Source organism: Gymnoscopelus braueri (assembly GCF_963280865.1).
Source record: "Gymnoscopelus braueri genome assembly, chromosome: 11".
NCBI classification, from domain to species: Eukaryota; Metazoa; Chordata; class Actinopteri; order Myctophiformes; family Myctophidae; genus Gymnoscopelus; species Gymnoscopelus braueri.
The window spans coordinates 12,201,793-12,219,518 of record NC_137613.1 but is presented as its reverse complement, the minus strand read 5'-3'; the positions used below and the strand labels follow the sequence as shown (position 1 = coordinate 12,219,518).

Here is a 17,726-nt window from a genome sequence, read left to right as displayed (position 1 = left end):
ACACATTTTGCAAGCATTGTTTACTGCTGAGTGAGAAGACAACGTTGCACATTAAGCTAATCATCTGGGGACCCCCCCAAATCATCTGGCGACCCCCCAGTTTGGGAACCAATGTATTAATGTATAAATGTATGACGTGGCCATAGCTGAGTGGGTAGAGAGGCTGTCTCACTTGATACCCCAAAGGAGTGGGGACTAAATGAAATTAAACTTATTTTAATGAATAAAATGTAATTTTGTCCAATCTGTATGGTAGAGTATGTTAATACAATATAACTTATACAATTGATCTCCCTGCTCTTCTATTGAGGCATTTAGATTGTGTCAAACAGGCAGGCTCTATTAGCTCAATGGTAAAAAATATGAGCACTTGCGCAGGAAACCGGGTTCAAATCCGGGGTAGAAGAGGAAAGTTACAAGCTTTAATATATTAATAATCATTATTTATGTTAACAAACGGCATACTTTACACTGTAATAGCCAATATGTATTAAGAATTTAAGCTACTGTATAAACCATGTATGTATGGCATGACGCTCATATGAGCTCAGAGCCCTTGGAATATTTTTGAAAGGTTTCACCCCCGTTCAGGTCCTTACAAGGTAAAGTACAAAAAAATAAGTATTATTTGCATGAAAAAATCGCCCCGGTGTGTAAGGAGCTTAACAGTTTTCTGAAAAACATATGTTGCTATATCAGTGGTGCTCAAACTTTTTCTCGTGAAAGACCCCCAAAATTATATGTATTTGTCCGCAGACCCCCATATGAAAATGTTTTGTGCCAGGGATCTCCAGAAGCAAAGATTTCAGTTTTTAAAAATCGTTTTAGAAATATATATATTCAAAGATTTGCACAAATGTTCAAGATTTTTCAAAAATAGCAGATCTACAAGCTCATAGCGCGGCACTCGGTGCCGCGCTATGAGCTTGTAGATCTGCTATTTTTGAAAAATCTTTTTAATAGCCAAAGTATAAAATAATGGTTTAAATGGTTACACAGATGTGTTCCCGGTCTTAATGGGTTCAGATAGACAAAGAGACATTTCCATCAATACCCTCATACCTGTTGAAGTTACACTTCTCCAAAGTTAGTGACTCCCACAGCCACACCACTAGAGGGAACCACCATGATCTGGTAGCACCCACACTTAGAACAAACATGGCAAAGTTCTCATTCCACTGCTCTGCCACCAACATGTGGAATGTCCTGAAACACCATCCATTAAAGGATGTGTAACACTGGTTTCTTTCATAAACTGGCCTGGAAAAAACATCTATCAGGAGACCATAAGGGGAGGTAAATGACATTTTCCATCTCTTTTGTATTTGTTGATGACATGTATTATTGTGCTAATTTTGGATGCTAGGCTATGTTGATGAATTGAATACATAGGACCACAATGGAAGCAAGTCCCCAGGACATATCCTTTTAGCTTTAATGTCTGACTGTACCACGTGCTGTTTACATTTCTGAATAATAAAGTATTCAATCAAACAAGGCTTTATTTTAGTGCCCCCCACAACACGGGGCCGGGTGACGGACCGCGTGGTCAACCAGCTCCTCACACAGCTGGACGGGGTGGAGGGTCTGCAAGGTACTGTAACACCAGTGGTTCTCAAACTCTTTCATGTCAAGGACCCCCAAAATGATGTTTTTTCTTTTTTATGGGCCGCTGTCTCAAATTTGTTAAATAGCAGATCTACAAGCTCATAGCGCGGCACTCGGTGCGATCATCAGGGGGACGATCAGGGGGGGGCGATCGTAGCCCTGGTCCAGAGCGTTAGTGAGTTCTCTCTAACGCTCTGGACCAGGGCTACGTACGTATGGTGATTAATTTGTGAAAAGTTTCATTTGGTGTGGTGGTGGTCGCCACCGTTTGGAAAATACATTCATATAAATGACAGTGTGTGACAATACTTCTTATACTGTTGTTTTTGTACAGTACTCAAGACATGGCCACCATACATATCTACCTATACAACGTATATGAAGTTATTTTAAAGTACAATGATCTAAACTAAAGAGCTCATTGAAATGAACAGAAGCAGGCTGTGGAGTTGTCCTGGGACCATGGCTCTCCTGTCTTCCTCGGTTGGACTCGAAGTGGAAACTCCTCCTCCTGTGGTGAGGACCACAAGGTGGCACTGTGTCGCCACCTGGGACAGAAGCTGGGGCTGAAAGATGGAGAGCAGGTTGGGTGGTCAAGTATTTAAATTCATTTAATTCAGTGGTTCTTCTCACTTAACCTTCTTTCAGGCCAGCGGGTCCCTTACTGCCCCCCCCCACACACACACAGTTAAAATGTAAGCTCCTGCTCTGGAAATGTATGTTTGTTTATTATTGTATTGCTTATATGATTCAGACAACATCTCGCTGAATGCCAAATAACAGATTTGACATTAAACAGGACTGTTCGAATGTGATTAAATGACTTCCCAGGAGGAAGATAAAGGTTTATGGTTATGTCTCTGAGTCATACTGACGTGGTCGTGGTCCTGCCTATATATGGGCGTATCAGGTTTGTTTGTGGTTATGTCTGAGTCATTCTGAAGTGGCGTGAAAATCTGAAAATAGGGCTAAAGTGGTTTTAATGCGTGAAGCACAGCTGTAATCATGTACAGTATATGTACAGGCAGGTCACACTTTACGTAGGACATGTTCTAAACATTAGTTTAGTTCAGTGGTTCTCAAACTATTTGGGCCAGCACCCCCCAATATCAAGGTCCCTTAAGCCCCCCCAACAGCACCTCAGTGCCCGCCTTTCAGGAATATAGCTTCCAGCACCTCCCGGTGTTCTAGGGCATTGTTTCTCAAAGTGGGGTCCGGGGACCCCCAGGGGTACTTGAGGGGGTTCCAGGGGGTCCCCAGCTAAATGATGGATAGGAACCAAGTGGACCCTTATGGGTCTGTAACTCTGAGAGTGTACAAATGGAACCATTTGTACACTCTCAGAGTTAAATTAACATTGATTGTACAATATAAAATGGGGTCCCAGGGATAGAAATGCCATTAAATAGGGGTCCGTAGCCTAATGCATGTCAAACTGGGGGTCCTTGAAATAAAAACATTTACAGCTAGAGCCGTAAGAATCTTCTCTTATGGGGGTCCCTGGCTTATCTTTTCAAATGGGGGGCCGCGGGCTAATAAATGTCAATTTGGGGGTCCTTGACATGACAAAGTTTGAGAACCACTGTTCTAGGGGGCAGTACCGGCCCTCCCCGTTGAGAAACACAAATTTATTATAATAATTTGACCAGGAGGAGACGGTTGTCTGTATTGAATTTGGTGATAATTCTGATGATTACCTCCAGGGCTTCCTGAGGCCATGTCATCAAGTCTCATCGGTGCATCAGGTGTTCGTGGAGCCTGTGTCTTCTGATGACTGGGAGATCTTGGTAAGCAGTTTAATCCATGAAAATATAATATTGATATAATATTGATATATTGCCCAAATGCCCAGCCCTAATGTACATTTGTAACCCAGGAGCTCCACAGTGCAGCTCTGGAGCAGCAGCTGTTGGACCAGATCAGAGTGGTGTTCCAGGACGCTGTGTTCCCCGTATGGGTGGACCATCGCACTGTCATCTACATCAGGATAGGTCAGTATTACTTTGTGGGTGGACCAGCATACAGTTCAAAACACGTTGCTTCGCGCCGCGTTTCGAGTTTGTACTGTAGATCTGCTACTTTCGAAGCTTTTGCATGATGCTGCAGTATGATCAAGTAGGGCGATCATTTACGAAAAAACACAAAGTTAAAATATGGATATAAGAGGTTTCTGCCCGTCAGTGACGATACAGTCGGAACGACATTCATGCATGGCACATAAATATACTCTTTTTCTCTCCTAACACCCCCTGTAGCATCTCTCTCGCCATCCGTACCCTACGGCCACCTGGAGCAGTTCACAGAGCTCATGGTCTCTCCAAAGATCCGCGCGGGAGGGGGGAGTGGCCCCCCTCCTCTCCCAGCCGCTCAGGGGGGCCAGCAGCCTCCTCCTCCTCCTCCTCCTCCTCCTCCTCCTCCTCCTCCTCACGGACGCCGGTCCAACCTCGACTTCCCCTCCGGCCCGTCGACGGCGACGTCATTCCAAACCAGCGATCATCATCAGGGACACAGTTCTAACTCTTCCATTAGTGCCTCGTCCTCTACCCCTCCTAACCACCAGTGGGCAGTGGGCGGCATAGCTGACCTACAGAGCCTGATGCGTTACATGCTAACGGGCAGCTACCCCGTCAGGGACCTTCCTCCCCCCGTCCCTGCCATCCCGGCCCTCGTCAGTGACTCCATGTACAGGGTGTGCCGCGCCCCTCCCGGCTACGTCTGCACCATAAGCCCCCACGGCGGCGGCGCGGCGGCGGCCGGGGTGGTTCATCTGTTCCCCTGGTGGCGGGGCACGGAGGACGGGACGCCCGGAGGAGGAGGCCGCCGCTCCTCCGCGGTGGTGACCTACGGCCTGCTCTCCAGGGTCCTCTCTCCCAAAGAAGGGAGGGAGAGGGTTAAGCGGATCACGGAGAAAAAGAAGGTTGTTGCGAGTGCCTCCTCCAAGGATCCCGCAGGTGCAGGTAGGGTGGGAGAGGAGGAGGAGAAGGAGGAGGATGAGGAGGAGACCGTGGTGGTCCGGGTGGTGTGTCACCACATGGAGCAGCTAGGAGGAGGCCTGCAGAGATACCCTGACATGGGGGAGATCCACTGTGGAAGAGTGTGGGTGAGTGTGGCAAACCGCAGGTGTAGTAGGGCTGTCCCGACTGACATTTTACTTGATGATTAATTGTCACTCAAATAATTACGATTAACCATTTAATTGTGTTTCTGTTGTTGAACATTATTGGAACATTATGAATACAAATAAACATTTCTGTTTGGCTTTTAGCCTTCATAAACAAAAGTTTCACATGGCAGATATGACAAATAACACATATTTAATTACTTTATACTTAAAAATAAACATTAATAGTGGAAATAGCCGATCTACAAGCTCTGCTATTTCCACTATTTCTTTGATGTTTTGGAAAATATATGAACATTATTTTAACATGAAAATGATTATGAGGATTATTCAAAAAATAATTGTGAGTATGTAATAATTGTGACAGGCCTATGCAGGTGACGGAAGGCATACTTGCATGTGAACTATGAATATGCTGACTGTAACCACTTAAGCCATATATAATTTGTCATGTGATAAATAGTGAAAATATCCAATTTACAAGGACACAACGTGTGTGTCGTGGTGTGGCGTGTTGAGAGCTTGTAGATCTGCTATTTTTTGCTATTTTTGAAAGTCATTTTTGGAAAGTCATCGCCTACAATAATAATAACATGACCAAAATAGCGTCCGGCATATTGAAAGTGGGGTAACGTGGCTCTTTCCCAGTAGTTCAATCTTACAAGAAACATGTTTTTTTAGATGCCGGAGCACTTGACGACACAACTGAACATCAGCTCCCACTCCACGGTGAGGATCAAGCCCGTTGAGACCACCTGTAAAGTGGCCTTGAGTATTCGCCTACAGCCCTTAAAGCCAGCGGTGAGTTCCAGATCCTCTCATGACAAACATGGATTAAAGTTCTCAGTCGCCACGACTGATTTCAGTCATTTGGATTCCTTAGAAGCCAGCAGCATGTCTTCTATGGATGTTGCGCAGCAAAAATAGCCGATCTGCAAGCTCTCAATGCGTCTGCGACGCATTGAGAGCTTGTAGATAGGCTATTTTCGGTTATCATTAAGATTGGAGCATTTGAAGTAGTCAAACTAGCTGTATGTTGAGAAGCATCTTCCATAAAATCTTAATAATAGTGTCTGATATTTCATATTAAAGCAAATGTTAAAGCCTCAATCTGTGATTTATTCACCGGGTTGACAGCAAGGAGCAATATTACTAAAACATAATTTTACATATTATTTAGGAAATAGGGCTAGTGTGTGGCACGTTAGGTCAAACATTTTCAGTCGTGAGTGTGCAGTTCCAATGATGGCTCACTCAGTCATTTCATCTACTTGGTGTGTATAGTGTAAAATTGTTTGCCAAGCTGGGCAGCAGCAGATAAAAGCTCATTGCCATCGGATGCTTTGAGAGCTTTTGTCACCATGTCTTGTTGTTGTAGTCACAGCCAGACGAGAGTGACGAGGACATCCAGACCGCCTTCTTGGATTGGCTGCACACACAGAGCCACCAACCGCTGGCCTGTCTGACCACACGCTGCAGCGTCATCCCTCTACACGGAAATGAAGGTGAGTGGATAATTCATCATACTGATAAGTTACTACTCCTGGAGTTTGGAAAATCAACAACCATGACATTTACTGTACATACCACATAGTGGTACATACAGTAAATCGTGAACAGGGGCGCCGCTGGCCTAGTGGTTAGGGCGCATACCACATATTGGCTCTAATGCAGCCTGACAGCAAGTCGCAGGTTTGACGTCCTGAGCCCAACGTCCTTTTCTGCGTGTTTCTCTCTCTCGGTTTCCTGTCACTCTCTACTTTGTACTATCAATAAAGGCAGAAAAGCCCCACAAATATATCTTAAAAAAATTCTTGTGACTATTTTTTAGCTAAGCTGGAGCTTGCGTTGACTGTGCTTAAGCCAGAGCCAGAGAGCGATCCACCCGACCAGCTGTTTCTGCTCGCTCCTACTGTCCTACGCAAGGCAGCCATACAGGTACTGTTCATACTGTTTCTATTAGCTCCTACTGTCCTACGCAAGGCAGCCATACAGGTACTGTTCATACTGTTTCTGTTAGCTCCTACTGTGCTACGCAAGGCAGCCATACAGGTACTGTTCATACTGTTTCTATTAGCTCCTACTGTCCTACGCAAGGCAGCCATACAGGTACTGTTCATACTGTTTCTATTACCTCCTACTGTCCTACGCAAGGCAGCCATACAGGTACTGTTCATGCTGTCAGATTAGTCACATTTATAATCTTTGTCACCGTTTCTTCAGCATTCACATTACTGTACTTCAGTGTTGATTTTGTTGACTAAAACTATGACGAAAAATGTTCGTCGACTTCCTTTTTTTCATTGACGAAAACTAAATAAAAACTAAATACTTAATATATTGACTAAATATATGTTGCGCTCTGAAAATAGCAGATCTACAAGCTCACAACGCGCCGCGCTGCGAGCTTGTACAGTAGATCGGCTATTAAACTAGACAAAAATTAAAACATTTCAGATGACTAAAATATAACTAAAACTAAATGGAATTTTATTCAAAAGACTGTGACTGAAACTAAATCTAAATTTGCTGTCAACACTGCTGTACGTACAGTATAGTCCAGGGGTTCTCAAAACCTTTTTTTTATACCAGGAGGATCCCATTTTATGGGGGTACATTTTTCAGTTTCAAAGTTAGAATACAATAAAATGATCCGCACACCGTCTACTGTACACTTGCACGATAAGGACAACTTTATTTAGGCAACGTTTCGGTCAATAGACCTTCTTCAGGCATCTCAAAGACACCAGATGCCTGAAGAAGGTCTAGCTTGCCTAAATAAAGTTGTCCTTATTGTGCTTAGTGTGTAGACGGTGTGCAGGTCATTTTATTGTATTCTATACGTCTGATCCCTGCCTACGCACCCGTCTCTGAGCTGATCCGGTGTGCATTACACCTTGCTTTTTTGAAAGTTGAAATAAAGCTTAAAGGGTCTACACCATGAAAATCACTTTTTTCTTGTTTTTTTGTATTTTTTGGGGTCCCCAGTGTCTCTTGTACCCAAAAAAATGTTTTTTTTTTTAATTCAGTCATTCCTTCTCATTTCATGGATTTCCAGAATGGGCGTGTCTGAACAGGCGATCTCAGAATGGAAATGTTTATGATGTCACAAACATTATTGATGGCAAACCCAATGTTAAATGAAAAGTGCCCGAATCGCTCCGAAACTTTTTCTACCCCCCCTAAGTGGGGGTCTACAAACAAATACTTCTGGCTCGGATTTTGGCTCCGCCCCCCGGAAGTGGGTGAAACAGGCACCTCAAACACTTGGTGGAATTGTTCAAAAATGTTCAAAGTGTTTTTTTTTCGATTTTGTATTTTTCTTAGATGCTTCTTTTTATGCAGAATTCTTCTGCATAAAAATTTTTCTTAATTTTTTTTAATATTTATTTTAATTTTTTTTTTGTATTAACAGACAGAATTGCTCAGTAGCCCCCCCCTGCCCAAGAGGACGTTTTGGTATTGCAGCTGAAAGCGCTGTATAAGCCAGAGACAATTGACTTGGGATGAGTATATCTGAGTGATGATTTAGGCTCAAACCTTTTGAAAAAGGTTTGAGGGACATACACCATATGATATTAAATATCAAATATTTTTTTTTAATTCATGGTGTAGCTCCTTTAAATAAAGTATACCGCAATGTTCATTTTGACAGCAAATTCTGATTTAGTCTTTTGAATAACACACCATTTAGTCCTGTTTTAGTCATCTGAAATGGTTTAGTCTCAGTCGACTAAATATCAAAATCTTTGTATTTTAGTCTTTTAGTCAACAAAATAAACACTGGTAAACCGATACATTGAATATTTATTAGAAAATACATTCACTATGTTGTGATTCATGCTTTGTGTCTCATCAACATAGTTTAAAAGCTACATACAAGTGTTTCTGCCAGAACCTTCATTTAAATAAAAGAGTGTATTCAAATCAATAAAAACAGACTTGATAGGAAGGATACATTTTGTCTTTTTTCAGTTGTCAATGTGCGACCCCACCGTCACCTTCCCTCAAACCCACTTGGGGTCCCGACCCATAGTTTGAGAACCTCTGGATAGACATTTTAAAGGCAATAGGTGAAAGTGAATTTTGTTTAAGTCTGTTCTGAAATAACACAGTTGTGTTATTGGTCACATCCAGGTAGACAGACAGCCGGTCAACACACCACCAGCAGTGAAATCCCCGGGCGACGCATTCCATTCAGATCTTCCCTGTCAGAGTGCTCTCGGGTACGTCTGGTGCTATTTATTGCTTTTACAGTACGAGCTCTGTGGCTTTGTTTCAGACAGCAGGCCAGCCCCATTTGTTTGTGAAATACATGATATGGAAGTGTAAATCAGTGTCAGGTGTACAGTCTGAGACTTTGGAAATTTAATTTGGACTTTAATTGCATTTAAAACCACCTAGGAATGTGGTTCAAATCTGATTTGTAAAAATGAGTTCCCATGTGGTATACTTATATATATGTGGTATAATATATCTATATATTTATTTCTGTAAACACATTCAACCCTACCCCATACAAAAATGTAAGTCACTTTGCATAGGAGCATCTGCTAAATTGTAAATTGTCTCCGACCCCAGTGGGATGAAGGACCTGATCACCACTGGGTTTGAGTTCATCTACTACAGCCTCCAGGCCGGTCCTCTCTCCCGAGAGCTGGTGTCCACGGGGCGGGGTCTCCGGGGCGGGGCGCTGCTCGTCACCGGAGCCAAGGTAACCTTTAAACCCCCCCCCCCATCCCGAGAGATTGACAAGAGATTGTCCTTTAGCTGGCATGGTTAGCACTGGGCTAACATACGGTACACATGGTGTTATGTTGGTTGTCTTCTTCTACAGGGCAGTGGGAAGAGCGCTCTGGCTAAAGCCTTGTGCAGGAGGGCTGGGGAAGACCTGGACGCACATGTGGAGGTGGTGGACTGCAAAAAGCTCAAAGGTAGGAGGATACACACGCACACGCTCGCTATGGCTGTCACAATTACAACATTTAAGTTGATGATTAATTGTCGCACAAATAATTGCGAACATTGTTTTTCATTTTTCATGTCAATCAAACGGTATTTATTTTCCAGGGAAAAGGGCGGAGACGGTGAGGCAGACTCTGGAGGAGGTTTTTGAGCAGGCGGTGTGGAGGCAGCCCTCGGTGGTCCTACTGGACGACCTGGATCACGTGACGGGGGCGCCCACCTCGCCGGAGCACGAGCACGGCCCCGAGGCGCTCCTACGGAAACACATCGCACAGAGTAAAACAACACTTTTATACATTTTACAAGCGTAATAAAATGTTGATGTCCTCACAAATGTATTACGGTAATACAAACGTGTGTGTGTGTCCAGGTCTCATGGACATAGTGGATGAGTTGGTGCAGCGCTCCAGCCTGGTGTGTCTGCTCCTCTCCAGCCACAGTGAACACTCTCTGCACCGCTCCCTGACCCAGGTGCAGGGCTCCCACTTCATCCAGGGCTTCCTCCACATACAACCCCCTGACCAGGTACACAGTATATATGTTACAGGGAAATTGGCATTCCAGGGAAATTGAAAAAGGAGCGCTTGTTTTTACCACCCACCCAGGCAATTCTGTATAACCAACACTAGCGGGCAATGAATGCAAGGCACACGCATGCACATGCGTGTGTGCGTGTGCATGTGTGCGCACGCGTGTGCGTGTGTGCATGCGCACACATGCACACGCACACACGCACACACACATGTGTGTCGTCGTGGACACTGGATAGTAACCATAGACTGTAACCCATGAAAAGATCTATTCTCCCCCTATCGGTTCACAACTCGGACGGCGCTGATTCGACTAGCAGACCTTCGGCCGGTCGGCGCGGGCACTCGCGCCGCGCGCCTCCTCGGCCTCAAGCTCTGCTGAGTCGGCGCGCCTCCGTCATGGACAATAACTATTATCACGTGTGCGTGTGAACGCGTGTTCAGCGTTCCCCTAGCGTAGCTTCCTGGTTGCTATGAGGGGGGGAACAACAAAAGCCAGGTCGGCCTCGCATCAAAGCCCCGCCTCGCGCCTCCTCCTCCTCCTCCTACTCGCGCCGCCTCTTATCAAATCCCCGCTTCGCGTCTCCTCCCCCTCCTCCTCCTCCTCGCGCCGCCTCGTATCAAAGCCCCGCCTCGCGCCTCCTCCTCCTCCTTGCAAGCCTCGCGTAAAAAACCCTGTCTCTAAAAGCCCCTTCTCGCGCCTAAGCCCCGCGCCTAAAAGCGAGCGCTCCTCTTTCAATTTCCCTGGAATGCCAATTTCCATGTGACACATGTACACACACACACACACACACACACACACACACACACACACACACACACACACACACACACACACACACAATTAGGGGTACTACAGTTTATTGAACTGATGTAATTTATTAAAATGTTTTTGTAATAAAAGTGATTTATTCTAAAGGGAACAAATCTGGCCATAATATTGACGATTTCTGCAATTTCTATGCGACACTGTTGTGCAACAAAGAACAAAATTGGCCTTAAGTTGTTAGTCAGACTAGTCAATGTATTCTATTATAAAACATACACATGTGTACGTGTCAATCATTGATATCTACAAAATAAACCAAAATATGATTTTCGATCATTTTATGAAAAGTGATCAATACAATAATTGAGAGAGAGAATAATTGATAGTAGCAGCCCTACACACAATTTAAAGAGAATTGCATGAATAAAGACACCAGTTGATATATACTGTAAATATAATACTAATTAACTAACTAACTAGTTAGTTAATTAGAAAAAACACAAAAAGTTAAAATATGGAGATAAGAGGTTTCTGCCCGACAACAGCGTTATACTGTACGTCTTCCCTCAGACGCAGAGAGCAGAGATCCTGCGCTGTCTGATCCTCAGGAGGACCGGCCTATCAGAGGAGACCCTACGCACTCTGGACCTGGGGATGGTCTCCAAGGAGACGGAGGGTTACGTGCCCCGTGACCTGGCTCTGCTGCTAGAGAGGAGCGTGCACGCCAGTGTTGTACGCACTGGACACGGTAACCAACCACCGTACTACTGTACATTAACACATTTTAATGTTCACTTTCAGCCTGGTGGCCCTATTTTGAGCATTATTACATCCAGTATCTATCATCACTTTTGCATTACACTGTCGTACAATAAAGTATTAAATATGGCTTGAATAATTAAGGCTGTCCAGGATTGAGCTTCTGGTAAGGAGATGTAATTCAAACATGGTAACGTTTCTATATGGTCTGTTCAAGAAGACAGACGTTTCATGGTTTCACGGCTATTTGGGGGAGAGATTTGGTTTTAACACATTGATTGCCAAGATATTAAACATAGTTTTCTATCCCCTTGCCAGCGTAATTACCTCAATCCGATCATATTTGAAACGCTGTGGACGTGACATTTGTGTCCCAAAAAAAAAAAACCCCCCGTGGGTTGGCGGAGATATCTGTGTATCCATAGGAACGACAACATTCCAACCGCGATCCGCCATTTTGGGGCTACGCCCCGTTGAAAACGGGTGGTTTTCAATGCAAAAAAAAAAAAATGAGTTACAGCTGTTTTTCTGAAAATCCCATCGTTGGGATGAACTAGGGCATTAACGAATAGTGATTTATGGTATTCGAATTATTCGACCCAAAAGTATTCGAATAGTCGATTATTCGGTTTGATTATAAAAAATTAAAAATTTTTTTTTTTTTTTTTTTTTTTTTTTTTCAATTACATTGATGACTCGACTCAAGGAATGCGAGTTGACGTCACACCAGAGCTCACAGCTAAAAAAAAAAAATCTAAAAAAAAAAAAAAAAAAATGCTTTTTTTTTTCTTTTCTTTTTTTTTTCGAATAGTCGAATAGTGGTTTGATAGTCGAATAGTCGGTTTGATATTCGAATATTCGAATATTCGACTATTCTGTGAATGCCCTAGGATGAACGGATGTGACGTGTTTTGCGAGGACGTCACATCCACATACTACTTCTGGTAGTACAGTTAAGGCCCCCCGGGGGGCTAAACTGAATACTGTAGGGTTTAAGTGGTTAAAAAATTTTATTATCTGCAATTGTACACTGAGAACGAGCCTTTGCTTTTATTTTATTTTATTTTATTTTTGTTTGCTTTATTGTTAAATTGGTTCTAACTGTAATTGTATTCTTGCTCTGTAAAGCACTTTGAGCTGCATTTCATGTCATGAAAGGTGCTATACAAATAAAGTTTATTATTATTATTATTATTATTATTAAAGGGCCATATCATCTACAGTATATATCACTAGCGTCACTAATACAGTAGTCCACACTGTTGCCTCTGATCATGATTAAAATATAAAGCGGATGTTAAGCCTCCTCCCCACTTCCGTTTCGTCTTTACAGTCGCGCCAATTTATCCTAATATAAATCAAAATCATCTAAGTATATACAGCTTGATGCTTAGCAGAACTGGAAATTAAAAAATAAAATGTAAAGATATTTTAAAATATATTTTTGTGAACTGAAGTGCCAGTTTCGGCATTCAGGAGGTGTAGTTCCAGACTCTATATAGCGTTCAGGAGGTGTAGTTCCAGACTCTATATAGCGTTCAGGAGGTGTAGTTCCAGACTCTATATAGCATTCAGGAGGTGTAGTTCCAGACTCTATATAGCGTTCAGGAGGTGTAGTTCCAGACTCTATATAGCGTTCAGGAGGTGTAGTTCCAGACTCTATATAGCGTTCAGGAGGTGTAGTTCCAGACTCTATATAACGTTCAGGAGGTGTAGTTCCAGACTCTATATAGCGTTCAGGAGGTGTAGTTCCAGACTCTATATAGCATTCAGGAGGTGTAGTTCCAGACTCTATATAGCGTTCAGGAGGTGTAGTTCCAGACTCTATATAGCGTTCAGGAGGTGTAGTTCCAGACTCTATATAGCGTTCGGAGGTTGTGGAATAGTTGTCTGGCTACGCGAGACTACTAATACAGTGTCTGTCCGTCCTCAGGTGTGTGTCTGTCTCAGGAGGACTTCCAGCAGGCTCTGGAGGGCTTCACGCCCCCCTCGCTGTTGGCCATGGACCTCCACACCCCCCCCAGCGGGGCGGGGCTGGACAGGGTGGGGGGGCTGAAAGACGTGCGACGGCAGCTGATGGACGCCATCCTGCTCCCTGCCAAGGTCAGCTGCACAACGGTCAAACCATGTGGGATATAGAGTGTGTGGGGGAACCACCAGGGGTCCTTGAAGAGGTTCCAGGGGCGTCCCCAGCTAAATGATTGATAGCACCAAATGTACCTTTTACGTGTCTGTAACTCTGAGAGCTTATGTAAGCTCTCAGAGTTAAATTGATACTGAGGGTTTTACTGTATAGATTGGGGCCAGACTCAAAATCATATTAGAAATGGGGGTCCATGCCATAATTATTTAATATCACGCTGGGAGTCTTTGAAAGAAATGAAAGGGATTGAGAATCACTGCTTTAATCCATTTTAGACCTGAGGCTGTTTCTAAAAACGGCCTCTAAATTCTGACAAATGTTCTGAAAAACTGTTTTTTATTCAAACTTTAAAAAAAAGAAAATAAAAACAAGAAAATGTTGCTATACGATATATAGCAACAAATAAAATGACACAGAGGTGTTCCCAGCTTGAAAATGTCTAAATGGGTTGGATAAAAATGTTAAATACAAAGATATCAAAAGTGTCCTTAATGTACAATGTAAAGGGGAAAATGACTCGCAAAAATCAACTATTTTCTTTAATCGTACGTCTGATTTCAGTAAACGCTTATGAGAACACACTGCCCTCTTGGCCAGGTTTTATATTTCTTTACAAAAACTTTTTGGGAACAGATTTTTCTTCTTTTTGTGTGAAACTTTAGAAAGCTCATTTCGCGGCTTCCTAGGAGTTAACCCATTAAGACCTGAGGCGATTTAAAAAAAAATCTAAATCCTAACAGTTTTTTGAAAAAAAAATCGAAATATTTTTTTTCATGATTTTTCAAAAATAGCAGATCTACAAGCTCGTAGCACGGCACTCGGTGCCGCGCTATGAGCTTGTATATCTGCTATTTTTGAATAGCCGAAGAAATCTAAAGTGACACAGATGCGTTCCAGGTATTAATGGGTTAAAATAGATTATTGTAAGAAAGAAAAGTATCCGTCTGTCTGTCTATCTATTTGATCTATTATGTAACACCTGACAAGGCTAAAATAAATATATCTACAGTAGCTGAAGTAAGTTAAAATGACAATAAAGCGGCACTATGAAACACTATTTTAATGAATAAAATGTAATATTATCCAATCTGTATGGTAGAGTATGTTAATACAATATAACATACAATTGGGGTGGTTGTATTTGATCTCCCTGCTCTTCTATTGATACATTTAAATCGTGTCAAAGGTCATGCCTCACCTAGACACAGGATCTGACACGAATTTTGAGCAAGCAGGCTCAATTATCTCAATGGTAAATATTTCAGCACATATTTCAGCACCGGGTTCAATGGAAAGTTACATAGTGCCTTAAGATATAATTTTTGTATGTTGGGTTATGTGCACTTTAAATGGCATGTGTCTCCTGTACGTTGCAGTATCCCATCCTGTTCTCCAAGCTGCCTATCCGCCATTGCTCAGGGCTGCTCCTCTACGGAGCCCCTGGCACGGGCAAGACCCTGCTGGCAGGGGCCGTGGCCAAAGACAGTGGCATGAACTTCATCTCAATCAAGGTACAGTATATGGCTTGACCAGGACCTTCTGGTGACAGTTTATTTTATTTCTTTTTGTTCTTTATTTACCCAGGGTAGTAGCTGGGTAAATAAAGCGCTCATTTTCAGCAACTCCCCACACACACACACACGCACATGCGCACGCATGCACGCGCGCGCGCACGCACGCACGCACGCACGCACGCACATTAAAACCAGCAGTGTTGGGGGAGGGGTGAGTGGTGGCCATTCACTTCCCCACCCAGATTTTACCACTCCTCTAACCTTTGGGCCACTGCTGCCCCAGTCGATGAGTTGGTTTAATGTTGGTAGATAAACCTGTGAGAGTTTATTAATTTTAACAAATTTCTTTTGCCACACAAAAAATTACTAGGGTTCCCAAGGAGGCAGAAATCCAATGCAAAAAACAAATGAGGAGGGAGACCTCTGTACAATGCAAAATAATAGTTTTAATGCCTTTTATACAGCAACTTTTACAACTTTTGTTTAAAATCTCACAGACTACTTGGTAGTAGAAAGTAGTAGTAGTAGAAAATAGCAGATCTAAAAGCTAGTATTATAGAAAATAGCAGATTTTTTTTCTACCCCTCCAGGGACCTGAGCTTCTCAGCAAGTACATCGGAGCCAGTGAACAGGCAGTCCGGGACGTCTTTCAAAGGTCGGTTCTCTAATCCGCTCAGTTAACATGTTTTACATTCTATTCTAAATCTAGGCTTTAATTTAGTGCCTGTAACTGTAAACTGGTAGCAGTGACGTGGTGGTGACGGTGTTGTCCCCCCCCCCCCCCTCAGGGCCCAGGCAGCCAGGCCCTGCATCCTGTTCTTTGATGAGTTTGACTCGCTGGCCCCCAGGAGGGGTCATGACAACACGGGGGTGACGGACCGCGTGGTCAACCAGCTCCTCACACAGCTGGACGGGGTGGAGGGTCTGCAAGGTACTGTACACTTCACTTCACTTCACACTGTAGCAACACATACTGTTTACCATGGTCTGCTAGCAACATCCTGAGTGTTCATTTAACTCTGAAAGTATAAAGAATGGACATTTACTTGCGACCCATAAAACTGTGTCTGTGACCCAATTTGGGAAACAGTGTACTAACTGTACACAACCAACTGTATTGTCACAGCACAGGTTTACAAGTGTAAAATGGTGGGTACATCTTTTTTAATGCATTATTTCCATAAGAGAAATAACAAAAAAAAAAGATTTCCATAAGAGAAAGGGAAGAAGACAAAACAAACCAAATAATTATCTACATACAGTATCTATCCGGTGTGGTTAGTACCCAATTTGTGTGATAATATTTTTGTGTGTGTTTGCTATCAGGTGTGTATGTGCTCGCAGCCAGCAGTCGACCAGACCTGATAGACCCGGCCCTGCTGAGACCTGGTAGACTGGACAAGTCCCTGTACTGCCCTCCCCCAGACCTGGTCTGTTTAACATTATACACTCACTGATCACTGCTTTAGTACTGCCCTCCCCCAGACCTGGTCTGTTTAACATTATACACTCACTGATCACTGCTTTAGTACTGCCCTCCCCCAGACCTGGTCTGTCTGACATCAGATCAGATAATTTCTGTGTTTTTTCGTAAAATAACACCCTACTTGATCATACTACTAAAGTAGCAGATCTGTTTGAAGTTTGATACGCGACGCGAAGCGACGGGTTTTGAGCTTGCGGATTTGCGATGCAAAACAGCAGAGGGCGTGTAAAAAAAAGAGAAGAAAATACAGGATCTTTGTATGAGAATTGATAAAAAAATAGTTTAAGTCATTTGCTACTGTATTTAAAATAGGATATGAGAAAACACAGTATTGTAAAAAAAAATTAAAGAGAAGAAAATACTGGATTTGCGTAAGAGAAAAAAAAATGTAAAAAGATTTTGTCTGGAAATGTATTTTGTGTTGAAAAAATCATGACATTTTTTATTGTGAACCTAGTATCGTGATTAGAATCATATCGTGAGTTGAGTGAATCGTTACATGCCTAATAAGTTCACAACAAGACGCTTTGCGACGCTTAACACGCGTTGCGAGCCTATAGATCTTATAGATAGTAGATTGTAAGTTTATAGATTGTGAGCTTATAGATCGGCAACTGTTCGCCCACAGAATAGGGACGCTAGGGTTCAAGTCAGTGGTTAATGTAATGAACTGCCTTCGATGTGGATCTAACAGTGTTAATTTTGACAGCAAATTTTGATTTAGTTTTAGTCATATTTTAGACATCTGAAATGTTTTAGTTTTTGTCTAGTTTTAGTCGACTAAATATCATAAGATTATTGTCGACTAAATCCATAGTTGATTTAGTCGGC

The 17,726-nt window shown here is 42.9% G+C and overlaps 1 protein-coding gene across 1 annotated transcript in view; it reads left to right on the top strand.

Annotated features, from left to right (window-relative positions):
* Positions 1 to 1,016: 1,016 nt before the first annotated feature.
* pex1 (peroxisomal biogenesis factor 1) overlaps positions 1,017 to 17,726 on the top strand; it is a gene marked incomplete at both ends in the record, with an annotated part of 35,520 nt that continues 18,810 nt past the window's right edge. The window contains 20 exons of the mRNA XM_080442503.1: positions 1,017 to 1,086; positions 1,511 to 1,599; positions 2,043 to 2,192; positions 3,312 to 3,395; positions 3,485 to 3,599; positions 3,864 to 4,708; positions 5,411 to 5,530; positions 6,114 to 6,234; positions 6,561 to 6,895; positions 8,867 to 8,955; positions 9,311 to 9,443; positions 9,567 to 9,663; positions 9,800 to 9,970; positions 10,065 to 10,219; positions 11,564 to 11,762; positions 13,686 to 13,855; positions 15,272 to 15,406; positions 16,000 to 16,064; positions 16,198 to 16,340; positions 16,736 to 16,839. Coding sequence (XP_080298629.1) covers positions 1,017 to 1,086; positions 1,511 to 1,599; positions 2,043 to 2,192; positions 3,312 to 3,395; positions 3,485 to 3,599; positions 3,864 to 4,708; positions 5,411 to 5,530; positions 6,114 to 6,234; positions 6,561 to 6,895; positions 8,867 to 8,955; positions 9,311 to 9,443; positions 9,567 to 9,663; positions 9,800 to 9,970; positions 10,065 to 10,219; positions 11,564 to 11,762; positions 13,686 to 13,855; positions 15,272 to 15,406; positions 16,000 to 16,064; positions 16,198 to 16,340; positions 16,736 to 16,839 — 3,390 coding nt within the window. The remainder of the gene's footprint in view (positions 1,087 to 1,510; positions 1,600 to 2,042; positions 2,193 to 3,311; positions 3,396 to 3,484; positions 3,600 to 3,863; positions 4,709 to 5,410; positions 5,531 to 6,113; positions 6,235 to 6,560; positions 6,896 to 8,866; positions 8,956 to 9,310; positions 9,444 to 9,566; positions 9,664 to 9,799; positions 9,971 to 10,064; positions 10,220 to 11,563; positions 11,763 to 13,685; positions 13,856 to 15,271; positions 15,407 to 15,999; positions 16,065 to 16,197; positions 16,341 to 16,735; positions 16,840 to 17,726) is intronic.